A 14,096-nucleotide genomic window follows, 5' to 3' on the forward strand; every position below is an offset into this window, starting at 1 on the left:
GGCTAGGGTACCGCCTTTGGATTCCATTTCCAGTTTTCCCATTGTGTGCCGGTTTATTATGAAATGAACACACAACAACAACCGACCAAGACAGTCAACGCAAACAAACCGACAAACAAAAACAAACGAATGTCAAAACGGGAACATCTTCGAGTGGAAGACGATGAGCGAAACTAAAGGCATGGCACAACCGTCATAAGGGGTTTGGGTGTCAACATATAATGTTCATAAAAATATTTCATTTAGATTACCATGCCACGCAACCGTGGCCACGACGCTGATATTAAAGCTTGAGTTTGGCCGCCAAGCACTCGAGAACGTTTTGGAATTTGACTGATATGGGAGATAAACCGCGGAGATGATTATGCTTTTGAAACATAAACCGCTGGTAATGTCACGGATTACAAGAAGATCATATGCGATACACGGGTGCGTCCAGTTCCTATACCTCACTACATATGAAAGATTATCTTGCTTCCGAACCGTCGGGTGGTGTTTATCAAATGCTTGATTCTAACATGGGATCGTTGGGGTGCTTTTGTTTTCTTCAGTACGCAGAATACTTAATGCTCCACCTAAAAAAACATAAAATCGGAAGGAGTAGGTTAAAGCATCCGCAGGCCCTCGGAAAGGTCAACGCAACAAGCGTGACGATAAGTATACAATTGAATCAACAATTAGTTTGAGGTCGAATTCGGAAACGCGCTCCAGTTGTCGAAATCATCCGGAACGGAGCTTCGATCACGGTACGGCAAATGTCGCCATTATTGTGAGTTTGCTTTGGCAAATTCTGTCGCCGAATCTCCGGGGAATCCAGTACCCAGTCTAAGCCGCCGTAACCATTCAAGCAGAATGCTTCTCGTACAGGTCGTTACTATACCGTCCAAATACAGCCAAACCGGGAAGCTGAAACTGGAACGCAACCCAAATCATTTCGAGGTTGAGTCACCAGCCAGCCCATCGACTATTCATCGAATTTGAAAAAGTTACCCTTTTGACGCAAATTCGAAGGCGTCCCGGGAACATGCTTCTCTCGGGCGCTGTATAATGATTGAAAAAGTGAGAGGCTACACCTGATGAAATCACATTAACGGAAGTTCCTCGACAGCGCAATCCTTTCTCGTTAATAAACGCCTGTGCCCAAAAACCGGCTGAAACTTTGTGAAAGTTGGAGCAAGGCTTTTGATGTTACGCGATTTTCGATTTTTCGCATCAGGTACGAAACGAGGACAGGACGAATTAATATTTGATCATCTTCTTCAACGAGCTGTAGCATTCCATTTAAAACTTTCTCCAATGAGGCTATCGGGCCAGGTACAAAAAAGAATAGCAAACTAGTGTCCCTGGTGTCCGCGACTGATTAATGTAAAGTTTCGGAATCTTTTCTCCTGCTTTATTTCTACCAAATTTTCACTTTATGGTTTCGGTAGGTTTTGCAATAAACTGGAGGTATTGTAAAATCTAAAACGTGTTTCGGACGAACTCATGAACCAATTTATTACATTTTGTTCTATCCACCGCCAATAAAAAACCTTTCAAGCAAATGGATTGGCACTTCAAGAACCTGACGTGACGGCTTTCACTTGATTGCTTCCTATTGCAGCAAAGCGTAAACGAGTCATTTAATCAAAATATGTTGAATGCGGAGAAAGCAATAGAAGAAAACTTTTAATTTTTCTTCAACATTCATTATTAATGCCGTCCATCTTTTCTCTGCCATTGGCTCTTTACCTTCTTCAGCCTTCCACGTGTATACGAACAACACCGAGCGGCAAGCAGACGAGATCCTGTCGGTGAAGTACGAAGACGGACGCTGGTCAAAACCATACTACGATTGTGGAGGCGGAAATATCTGGATGCTGACGTACACCGTTCCATTCTTTGGCTATGAGAATGGAACCTATTTCTTCAAGTAAGTTAAGCTTGTGCCGCTCGGCGGTAGAGGAGAGCGATAGACACATTAACAATATTGAAAATGATAAAAGAACTCGCCTTCGGCCCTAAACATTTGAAAACGTTTGCATTCAACACGGTTCGTTATTGGAAGCCACTAGTAATTGGCCCAGCCACTGAACCACCAGGCGCCTCCATCGGGCTCAAGGCACGCGGTTTGGTGGTTAAATAACAAAAACTATCAACGAAACAAACCAAACCTCCACGCTGATTATTTCGTCGTCGGAAAATAGAATGCAGCGTGTTTTTTTTAAATAAAAACATGAAATGAAAACTGCTCAATTATCGAGTGTAGAAAACCGGCGATTGCGATGCAGCGGCACGATCTCAATTCGGAACATGGTCCACTCACACAATGGTGCGCTCAGAGCGCGCTCGTTATCTATCGACAGCATTATTAATGGTTCTGTGGCACATAATTGCTGAACTTTCGATTTCCGATCTGTGCGCTAGAGCGAGCGAAGCAGCATCCACGTGTCGATCGCCTCGACACACAGAACGTGCCATTGGTGGTGCTGGCATCCTTTTTTCGGCCACAAATAATTGTTCACATTCTTCAACTTCCAGGCCGAACGATGGGGAGCAGCGAGTTTTGTGGGAATGCCAATGTATATCCGTGTTGTCCGTGGCAGCAGCGCGGGCGAAGGTTGCAAAAATACCGCCACCGTAAGGGGGATTATGTGCGGACTTAGTGAGAGAAGTTTCTGTCCCCGACGCGCATCCAATTGGATTCCGGGTGGATAGTGAGGTTAAGAAAAATCGCCATTGTCAATGGGCGTGCAGAACTCCGTCGGCACAAGGCTCAGCCGACCGAAAGAGTGGAACAAAAATGATTTCCAGTCGGTCGAGCTCGAACGAACGGGAAAACGAATTCCTGAAGCCAACATGACGCCGCTTCGCTCAGCTAACCTCAGACGCTGGCCGATATTGGCAGTTGTGGCGAGACCGGCCGCAAGATGTAAGGAACACGGAAAAGGGCTACCGGTTGGATCGGTTGCGCTGGCCAGCCGCACGGCTATCATTTCCTCCTCGTCAACGCTGTGGTCACCACGACGACGGAACGTGCAAAACCGTAATGGGATTTGATTGAATGAGCCTCCGGTCCGGCTTCGTGCAAGTGGGAAGAAAACAAAACCTCCAGCCCAGATCGGCGAGCTTTCATAACAAAATTTCGGATGACGAAAGCCACAAGAAGCAACCGCTAGATGCCCACTCATCCGGAACGTGGGGTGGGCAAGAAAAATCGCTGCCATCGTACCGGTTGGGCTGCACGAGTCAGGGTCCTCATCAAATGCTCACCGCACACAGCTGCTGACCACCGGCACAGGAGTGGCCCACTTGTGGCTATCAGACCGTGGCACACAAGTGAAAATTGATTGTGGTAATTTTTGCACACGAACCTGCCGAGAATCGCAGCCCCCCAGTTAATGGCTGACTTGTTGCGGTCCACTGCCCGGTCCCCGGGTGTCAACTCTCCTGGGCGAGGATACATTCCTTTCCTCCAAAGGGCGGCCTTATTTACGTCTAAGGCATCCGTCACTGGGAGGCAAAAGTCGCCAAGTATCGTAAATCACTCATCGTTACATCATTGGTCACTAAATTGAACCACAGCCTAGACGCCGCCGCAGAACAGTGATCTGTCGGAACTTTTTCTCAACCCTCGAGTGCGTTCAAGAGTGACCGTCACCGTGTTAAAGGTCTCATCGAGCATTGGCTCTTAAAACGTGATGGATAGACCAAAATAGGGCCTATTTTACTGAATCACTTCCAAGACGAGGCGACACAAAATGGTCCAGTCAAATGGGCCAGTGCTGGCCAGAAGTGGTTTGATCTCGATTCTTCGATAAGATCTTTCCATCAGCGCAGAGCGTTACCGCATCGCCTGTGAGCACCTGGCATCTTATTAAACCACGAAGCTCGTTCCATTGTTGGAAGTGTCTTCAACGTGCGTCAACAAGATCTTTGAATCATTACTTTTCCTCACTGAAGCAACTTAGTGGTCCACCATAGAATGAGTGGCCTTTGTTCGACGTCGATAATTAACAATGGTGCAAACTGGCAACAACAATCGGCATCCTAATCCGCTTATCTTCAGTGGGCTTCGGGGGTATCATAAATCCTGCTCTGCGCTCGCAAGAAGAAAGCACTGCCTGTCAATACTACTCGCTTCAAGGAGACCTCTTTGTTACGCGGATATCACGCGGACTTTCAATTATGGGTCCACCATGCCATGCAGCCCAAAAACCCGCCCCAGACCCTGTGGGTTCCGCCGAGAGCAATTACTGTGGCTTCTATTAATCAGAGCCTTTATCGATGGCACAATCTCTTTCTTTCAAGCGTTTGCAAGGATGCATGCAAAAAGAACATCGCAAACAACGAATTTACTTTCGGTAAGGTACCGATCGATCGAGAGTTTGCTATCAATTATCGGACGATAATTAATAGTTTCGTGCACGGAAGGAAACCCCGAATAGACACGCCCCGAATGGATTGGAAGATTGCAATCAGCGTTAAGCGTCACTTTTGCCATTGCATGGCCGTTCGGAGATGAAAATCGTCGCCGAGCTGAGTGATTAATGACAAAGCTTCACGTTGGTCGAGTGATCTTCGTGGCACAATAAGTTACGGGGCTGCTAAAAGAACTAAAATCAATTTAACACAATCAAACAGCTTCAGAATCAGGAACAATCCGACGAAGAATTTAAAAGGTTTTTTTGTTAGAAAATTTGTATTCCGCTGACCAAGTATAGCAAAGTTGGGCCAACTACAACCTCCCCAGCGATTGGTTTCGAAAGGAGTCAAGTCCATTTTCTTTCGGCAGCAAACTGAAGCGAAAAATGGCCCTGTCCGCTTCTCGAAACTTCGAAACGCCGGGAAGCGTCCTTTCTGCACTCTGGCGCTGCCCTTCTTCGAACACAAACAAAACAGAGTTGATCGGTGGGGCGATGAAACGAAGAATGTAAAAGTTTGTTCCCGGAAGAGTTGCCGGAAAACTTCGCCACCCGTAAGCCCCACGAAGCCGAAGTTGAGTTCAGACACACAGCGTTTAAGGTGACGCACCGACGAACGGTTCCAAGGGTTGAAAAAGAAACGCCCGAAACCGCAGACTGGAACCGAAGTGGATCGATGCAGCAAACAAGAAAAGGCAACGATGTCTGAAATCGAAATGTGGAATATTTTGCAGAACGCCACGAGCTTATCACGAGTCGATCACGACTTATCGACGGGCAGCAGGAAGAATGATGAGTTTGCGGAAAAAATCGCCAAGCCGTTCCGGCCGTCCCGTGAGGTTTCCCGAAATGGACGATCGGAGAAAGTTCGACGGATTGTTCGAGCTAACTTTGACTTTCACTTATTAACAAGCCTGCTGAGAGTGGGGGTCTCGTGGGACGCGCTTGTCGTCGTTGTCGGCCTTTGCCCGAATGCATCCAGTGTCCTAAGCCGCCGTCGAACGGCTCGCTGTGTGGGCGATGGCAAACACCGGATGGTCCTCCCCTCTGACCATGGTCCTGCCAGCCGATTTCATGTTCAATTAAAAATCAATGAGCGACAACTTAATAGGATTACTTTCAGCGCGGCTGCCAGTTTGTCTGCTTTCGATCCGGTTCATCGCTTCCGATTACGCAGCGTAACTCACTATTGCGTCCGCCTATCGATCGTTTTGCTTTCATCAGATTAAACTTTCACGACCTCCGGAAAGTCGCTGTCGGCATGTCGCTGTCTCGAGTGGGTGCATTTTTTATGGATTATTAACCAAAACCGGCACGTAAGGTGCTGCGTTGGTTGATTGTTCGTAGCTCAATCATTTGAGCCCATCGAGGACATAATCTGTCGGTCGGGCGTAGGAGGGCGCAACATTGCTCGTGTCACTTCGCCCACAAAGCAATGACCGTCAGCTTAGAAAAGAACCAAAGAACCACGAAATGCCTGCCTTTGATATCGTTTTCAGTTTCCTAGTTCCTAGCCCTCTTTAAACATTCTGTTAGTGATAAAACTAAGAATTCCGTTGTTGATATTTTTCCAATTTCTTTTCTATCTGTCTTCACTTCGTAAATCTATATAAACGATTTTTCCACCCTTTCGATCCATTTTCTTTTCCAGAGGAACATCCGGAATAGATATCGACTTACGGCGCGTCGACATTGATCAGTGTTCGCAGAAAAACTCACCATCCGGGGCTCCGCAGCCATTAAACATTTTCGCCGGGACGGACAAGTGCAAGCAGCGAACCACGGAGGTAAGTCGCGTCCGTACACTTTCAGTTTCAGTTCAACCCACAGCAACCGGAGTGTGGTGGTGCGTGAAAATTGTTGTGTGCCAATTGTTCCAGCTTTTGCGTCACGTCGGCGGCGGTGGACTATTGTCTCTAGAGTTTCGCTTTTCTTTCGGCATCTTGGTACGTTGCCTGTTTTTATGTAAAACCCGTCAGCATGGTTCACCGCGCCGGGTATTCGGCGTCATTTTTATGGCCTGTGTACGAGGGCGAAAAGTTCAACTTGTTTCTTGTTTTTCGCCCGAAACGTGAAAAGGGTGCAACGGCGCGAAGGTTGGCTTTATTTAGAAGAGGAAAAAACCGCCCGTGTTTGGCGCCCAGTAATTCCGGTAGCTTGGCCGGGCGGGTGGTCTGTAAGGGCAGCTTTTCACCTTTTTCTACGCGCAACAACAACACATTTTGGGTACGTGGGCGGCCTGTTGACGTATGACCAGCGCATTAAAATTTCAAAGGTGCTGCACCTCTCAGTGGCAGGAATTGTTTTTTCTGCTTCGCGCAGCTCATGGTGGCAACGCCGATGCCAAAAGCGATAAATTTTCATTGTTTTCATTAGTTGTAATTAATTTAATGACGGTGACGGTCCACTAGTAATCCTCGCCGGTGTTTTTTTTTTCTTTACAGTGCACCCCCATTCCGGGTCTAGGCTTCCGTCGTGGATCGTATCGATGTATCTGCCGGAAGGGCTACTACTTTCCGGATACGACCATCGAGCAAAAGTACTTCAATGGCAGCACGCTGGAGGAAGAGTACGAAAAGCTTATGTTGGTAAGTGTCTGAAGTTGCGGTTTGTCAATGGCCCTCTCGGGGCGGAAGATTAATTACGTTCGTTTACGGCTCCAGAACGAGTACAGCACGTACAGCATACCGAACTCGTACGAGTGTCTGCAATGTGCCGAAGGATGCGACTCCTGCGAAGATGCGTCACCGTGCGTAGCGGCCTTAAACTGGCCGATGCGAACCTCTATCCTCGTGCTGGCCTGTGCCGTTATTGGTCTTCTTCCTCCCGCAGCCGTTTTTACGTTCAAATATCAACAAGTTAAGGTATGAGGTACTTTTCTCACTTAACACAGACATTTTTCTTCGAACACGATTAACACAATCTGATGATGACACAATCGGAAACGCTCAATCGTGTCAATACCATCACGCAACACCAAATTACCTTGCAAGGATCGCAAAAACTAGCTCTTTTTGCGAGAATAACTTCACAACTCTTTTAACTTAACTTTGAAAGTGGGTATTTCATCTGAAAAGTCTACCAATGGCATGGCCATAGCCGGCTCAAAATTATACGGATAGTTGACCATAAAAAAAACAGACAAGGCGCGACCGCCTGGCCACCCTTGTTCCTACCGAGTAAAAACTGGCAATCATTTGCGAAAATTCGCCTGAAATTAAACTCCTTCGAGCACAAAAACGGAACATGTAATTTTCTTCTTTAACATTGCTTTTTTCCCCCTTGCTGTCTCTCTCGTCCACTCTCCTGGACAATCTCACAGGTTGTTCGTGCTGCAAGTCCGGCGCTGCTGCGCGTAATCGCACTGGGTGCGTTTTGCATTTATTGCACGGTAAGTCTACTGCCGCCGGCAACCCGGGGCTGACCGGGTTGAATAGAACAGATACGTTTCTTATTTGACTGTAGCATTCAGCGGCAAACTGTCCCTTTCGGCACCGTATGCTGCCTCATGGCTTGGGCGGGAGCAATCCGTACCGTCGGTACATTAATCTTGTTCCGTTTCAAGCCGATTAGGTTTTCCTTGTATCCGCCGGCTCCGAGTCGCTGCGTGTAATAAATTCTCCAAATTCTCTGTCAAATCTTTTGCTCCAAGAATTCCATCAAGAGCGAACGGTACCAGAAAATATTCTTAAAAAAGATTATGTCTGTGTAAACGACGAACCGAAAAAAAGGCCACATGCAATATGATGCTTTAAATTTGATTTTGAATTCATGAATACTGAAACACGACTGGCGTTGTGCGCTTTTTTCATTACATTGTACACACAAAAATGCGCGGCAAATACGAGGCCAAAGTGAACATAAATCAGTGCCCGCAGTCCACAGCATTGTGATGCTTTGCCACTCCTGAGTGTCCAGTCAGGTGTCCCTTGCAGTCGCTAGCACCAGCGTCATGATGCAAAACTGTGATGTCTACCTCTAGAAACGTTAAAAAATCTGGTCTTAACTTCGTTCGGATACTGTCAGCATCACTAATTATTCTCATTTATGCCGTCTCATCGCGTAAACGTCATCGCAGCCTTCGACATCATAGCCAGAAAATTGAGAGAGGTTCGCCATGCAGGGCAATAAAGAATTCAACATGTTGTACCTACAGCAATCTGCATAAATAACTGCCAAGAACGATCCTCGTCGTGCAAAAACTGTGAAATAAGAGAGAAAACCAGTTTTTGTCATAATTGTCCATTTTCGCTCCGTGCATCGCCACTTCACAAAATGGTCGATTGCATTTTCAACACTGTCTGGAAGCGTGAAAAATAATCCTTCTGTCTCTCTTCCAGTCGGTAGTGATGTATCCGCCGCCATCGCTCTACTCCTGCACGGCACGCATCTGGCTACGGGAAATCGGATTTTCCCTGACCTATGGGGCGCTGATGCTGAAAACCTGGCGGTAAGTTGACGTTCGCGGAACGCATCAGGACAACATCCTCCGAACAAAACGAACGTATTTCTTCGAAAACGAAAGAAATGTGCACAGTAAATTGCAATTAAAACAAAAAAAAATGGCCGACGGGTAATTAACGCTTCTTTTCGCTTTGGCGTTCGGCATTTGCAGCATATCGGTCATTTTTCGCGTCCGTTCAGCGAAGGCGGTCAAAATCACGGACGCGTATCTACTGAGGCGGATCGGAGTCCTGTGCGGTTGCGTGGGGATCGCACTTCTGGTGCGAACCTTGGTGGCGCCGCCCGTCGTGATCGTGGGCCGTACGGCCGACAACCTGAAAGCGTTCCTGTGCAAAACCGACTGGTGGGACCATACCTTCACGTCGAGTAAGTATCCGCCGTCGGCAACGCCCAACGGGCAAGTCCTTCCACGGGGCTCAAGTCAACCGAGTTGGATTAATTAAAATGTTTTGGTCCGTTTAATTGGCTTTCCCACCCATTGGCCCCGGCGGCTCGACGGGCGAATCATCGGGATTTGGCGAGAGTTTTTCTTGGTTTTTATTTTGCTGGCACCGTGGTCAACCTCAACACGGATGCGCCAGCGGAAGTTGTTTCCCGTAATGGCACTAACTGTGCACTGACACTGACTGAGACGACGGGTGGCCATAATGTAATGGTGAAAGTTACGATTAATTTTGCGTGCAGGCGCAAAACGTGCGATAATAACGAACTTGCAAGTCCGGGCAAGTTCCCTTCAACAAACCAGAAGTATCAACCCTTTAACAAGCATTAAACTGCGAGAGTAATTTCCTGGGATCCACTTTATGTTTTCACAGCGCCCTCCTTCGTCTGGCAGTGTTTTGAATTATTATTATTTTAATTACACGACTGCGTGGTATATCATAAAAAAGTGCCAGAGCGTTGGCCCAAAAGTTTACTATTAAAAGCATATTTCAAACGAACCCCGCTTGCGCCCGTGTAGTCGGTTCAAACTTGTAGCAGTTTCTTCGTTTTCCGGCAGCGTAGGAAAAGCCATGGACTAACTTTCACACCTTTGTGCAATCACTTCATCATGGGCACAAAAACTCGCCTCCAAGAAGGCGAACCACCTCCCGGTGTTTGGTTCACGGTGGCCGCTTTTCGTCATTAGTTTCCCGACAAACCTATGGTGAACTGCACGCGTTGTGGCGAGCCTCGGCTATGCCACGCTAGAAAGTCCGCGTGTGCACTCTAAGCTTCAATTACTGGCACACGGTGCAAAGAGTCGATCCCGGAAGCGGGTTTCTTTTCGCTCCTCGTACGGCCGTTAGTTTCTTGTAACAACTTCATGATACTAACTACCATGCCGTGCGCCACGTAACAGTGCAGAAGAGCAGTGCTGTTTGGCAACACAACATGAAACTTTCATTTTTTGTGCAAGAAGAATGAGATTTTCGAGTAACGGGTGTACGATGTTTTACTTGCCACCGAAAAAGAAAGGTGCCAGTAAATTTGTTCTCTACTCCGGGCGCCCTTCCGAGGGAGGACCTTATAGTATGCACAAGCTCGCCGGATAGTGCCAAGCTTCGGCCCTCAGCGTACGTTACAAATTGGATCCAACTTTTGCTGCCGGTAACACACTGGTGGGTCAGGATGAGAACAGTTGTTTTTGTTTGAAACAACTTCTTATCTATCCATATTTTGTGGGGCTCAACCTTCGTGGCGCCCAAGCTTTCGTGGGACTTTTCCTGTTTGATTAAAAAATATTTACCGTAACTCAAACGGCGCTCGAAGTTTGCTTCTAAAATATGAAAACTAAACAAACCTTCTTCTCGCCACCACAAGTGAGATACTTTTTCCGGGATGTCCGGGGTGAAAAAATCCACTGAACCTACCACATATTAAAGCAAAAACCGTAAAATTTCATTTTTTCTTGCTACATCGTGTGCGCCGCACGCCGTTACATCGATACCTAACAACAATGGCGGTACAAAATCCATCGCCCAAACCATACACTTCCGGTGTACCGCTGAAATATGGGGAAACATAAAACGAAAATAAAAAACACACACAAACCGACCCGACCGGCCGACCCGTATTCGCAGTGGAAGTCCTGTTCCTGGCCTGGGGCGTTCGGCTCTGCATCATGGTGCGGAAGGCACCGTCCGAGTTCAACGAAAGCCGCTTCATTTCGATGGCGATCTACAACGAATTCCTCCTGACGTGCTTCCTCAACGTGTCCATGTAAGTATTACCAGACAAACGCACGCCACGGATGATTTACTCACACAAAGCTTTGCAGCTCCCATTCATTAGGTTGTTGGGTACCAGCGTTTCGGTGGCTGTGCCATCGGCCACTAGCCGGGAACACGATCATTAACATACTGCAAAGGCACTGTATAAGCGGGACCTGAGTTCACTGGAAATGTATTTTAAAAAGCAAACTTACAGCTGCCGTTACGTTTAGCTGTTTGGTCCTTTTTTTTGTAATACCTTTTATTCCAAACACAATAATTGCTCTTTGGAATCGAAAACGTAAGTGCTGAAAGCACTTCAGATTTTGCCCAAAACTATGCCGAAATAATTAATAATAAATATTTGTCATCCTCAGTTTGGCAATCCATTTGCAAAGAGGTTCGAATTTAATTAATCAGAGTGCCCCTCCAAATCGATTGCCGAAACCCGAGAGGAAATGCTCCGACACTTCAAAGGCACGGGCGGGCACGGACCGAAGCATAGGGCACAAAAAATCTCGATCGATTATTAATTTGCGGCAGCGGTTGGTAAACGGGCAGCGAACCACGCATTTGGCCAGGTTCCACTCCAAATGTGCAATCAATGCGGATGCATATTTCAAGCAGTTGCACTTTGAAACCGGCCAACGCCAAACAGCGCGAAGCATAAAAAGTTTACCCAATATTGAATTTAATTATGCATCGGAGAGTGATGAAAAAAGCATATTCACAGCAGTGACCGCGGCGCGGCCCCGTTCCGACTGCACCCGTCGTTATCGGCGATCGCAATCGATTGCAAACTAATGAACGTTTGAATATGAAAATTATTATCCTTAAATCCTTCACTTGCCAGACAAACATGTTGCTTTGCCACCTGGCCACCTCGCTGCTTGCGCCAGGTTAAGCACACAAAACAGATTGCTACAATGAGTTGCGAATTTGCACACACCGATTGACCGTACGTGAGATATTCCGTTTTGTTAAATATTCCACGTGGTCGGGACACGTTTTTTGGTTTGTATCCAATCTGTAGAGAGTGTGTACTAAGTCGGCAACATATGGCCATGAATCGACTCCGCATGGATGGCCCATAAGATTCGAATATTGGCGGCGCTTTACGAGCCATGCCGCAGTTGGATAAAATCATCGAGCGTTCATCATCATCATGGGCGTAGCCTTTGGAGAGGTTTTTATTAAGCATTTCAGGCGCTTGCGTTGGACCGTGGCCCTATCGTTTGTTGATACTGGCCCGATCCGTGGGATTTATGGATGGAAAGTGTGCGAACATTACCACAACCCATCATCGACCGGCTCCTAGGGGTGGCCGGTTGGCTGCCACTTTCATCGATCCTTCCGATGATGGGTTTTTAATGTCCGTTTCTTAACAGACTTCCATCCGCTCTGGCTCCTGAATCGCACTTATCTGCCCTCCACGTCGGTTAATGGTCGAAAGGCAACTCCTGGTTCGCTCAAGTGCAGGTCAACATGGCCACTGGCCTGAGCAGCCGCACTCCGGGCTATGCAAATACGCTTCATTGATATTCAAGGCGAGCGTATTTATTGGAAAATGTAGCTTCCTTTGCGTACCATTACCTGAGTTAAGCGAAACTCGGGCGAGATTGCGCCCACTAGCCACAAAAGAACAGCACCGGGATTGTCCCAAGTTAACGGTTTCGGAAGGTCTTTGGTCTTGTCAGTGAGATTAGCCCAGATTAGTGCAGAAGTGCCGTAGGTCCATTACAATGTGTATATCTCTGAGCCGGGCTAATCTGTAGAAATAAGAAAGCACATTGGCAACAGTTTTCAATCGATAAAAATAAATTGAAAATGCCAACAAAATAGCTCTCTTTGCTCAATTTATCTTATCACTTCACTCAACGCTACACTACGCAGAACTAACGTCCCACCTGGGAGCCACACTACATAACCACTAGTTGGTCCCGTCTGGCAGGACAAAAAAGCGTACAAATCCTATCCATTCAACGCTAGTCAAATGGTCATCGTGGGTTTTCTGGCAACGGAACGGACCAATCGCAAAGAGTGAAACTGTTGGAGATCCGCTGAAAAGGTTCATGCATCACCGGTTTGACGTAAGAAGATGCGAACCGATCCATCTCAACCAGCCGACCATCCGAGATGCTTCCTGCTTTGGCTGCATCAGTGGCCAGGCCAAAAGTAAAGGAACAAAGATTCCATCTACCAGCGAGTGGTCGGTTTTTCCGGAGCTAACCATTTCCATTTTTCACCATTCCTGAACCGGGAAAGCGCACTTTTTCGGACACAGACACACCGCAAGGAGGGCAAAAACAAGAAACAAACACTCAGCTGCCAACTCATCCGCAAGATGCGTTGGGAAGGGCGGAAAGCGAAGAAAAAAGCGGCGCGAAAAAACGCCACACGAAAAAGCCAAACGAAACAAAACATGGTGTAAAATAAATCAAGCCAGTTTGGCCGGTCCGTCGGTCGGTCGGTCGGTCGCGACCGACGAGGCTTTCGTGGTGAGAAGAAACCCCCACAAAAAGTCGGTTGTCGGTAATAAATCGCCACTGCCACCCGTCGGCCTTTCCACGGCTCCACGACGGCCACGGCCGGATGGGAATAATCAATCCCCCCCGGCCGTCCAGAAGGCCATTTTGACGGCTCCGCTCAAGAAGACATCAGAAGGGGATGCTCAGGGATGAAGGATCGGCGACGGTGGCCTTCGGGGAACTTTTTCTCCAGCAGCTCCAGCAGCTTAATGACCTCCTGCAATAAACTATTCAACAATTTTGCATCTTCCCCCGGGTCCCGTGCTGCGCTACGAGCGCGTCAAACCGGGTACTCTCCAACCGGCCAGATTTGTCATCTCGGAAATCAGTGCGCCACAGTAACGTTTGGCCCCTAGCGGTTTGAAGACGTCATTTCTTTGGCACTTAAAATATGAAAAGCTCCAGCGCAAGAAGATTCTCGCCGCGAGAGAAGTTTCAAACTCCTGAACCTGTGCCCTACTTCTTGGGATGCAGCAGAGTTTTTGGGGAATAATAAAGATCATCCACGA

At 47.5% G+C, this 14,096-nt stretch overlaps 1 protein-coding gene across 1 annotated transcript in view; it reads left to right on the plus strand.

Annotated features, from left to right (window-relative positions):
* Positions 1-14,096, plus strand: part of LOC128267196 (uncharacterized) — a 32,838-nt gene that overhangs the window by 13,146 nt on the left and 5,596 nt on the right. The window contains exons 4-11 of the mRNA XM_053003986.1: positions 1,741-1,912; positions 6,055-6,190; positions 6,848-6,991; positions 7,067-7,267; positions 7,726-7,794; positions 8,744-8,853; positions 9,019-9,233; positions 10,931-11,069. Coding sequence (XP_052859946.1) covers positions 1,741-1,912; positions 6,055-6,190; positions 6,848-6,991; positions 7,067-7,267; positions 7,726-7,794; positions 8,744-8,853; positions 9,019-9,233; positions 10,931-11,069 — 1,186 coding nt within the window. The remainder of the gene's footprint in view (positions 1-1,740; positions 1,913-6,054; positions 6,191-6,847; positions 6,992-7,066; positions 7,268-7,725; positions 7,795-8,743; positions 8,854-9,018; positions 9,234-10,930; positions 11,070-14,096) is intronic.

This window comes from Anopheles cruzii, chromosome 2, assembly GCF_943734635.1.
Source record: "Anopheles cruzii chromosome 2, idAnoCruzAS_RS32_06, whole genome shotgun sequence".
NCBI lineage: Eukaryota > Metazoa > Arthropoda > Insecta > Diptera > Culicidae > Anopheles > Anopheles cruzii.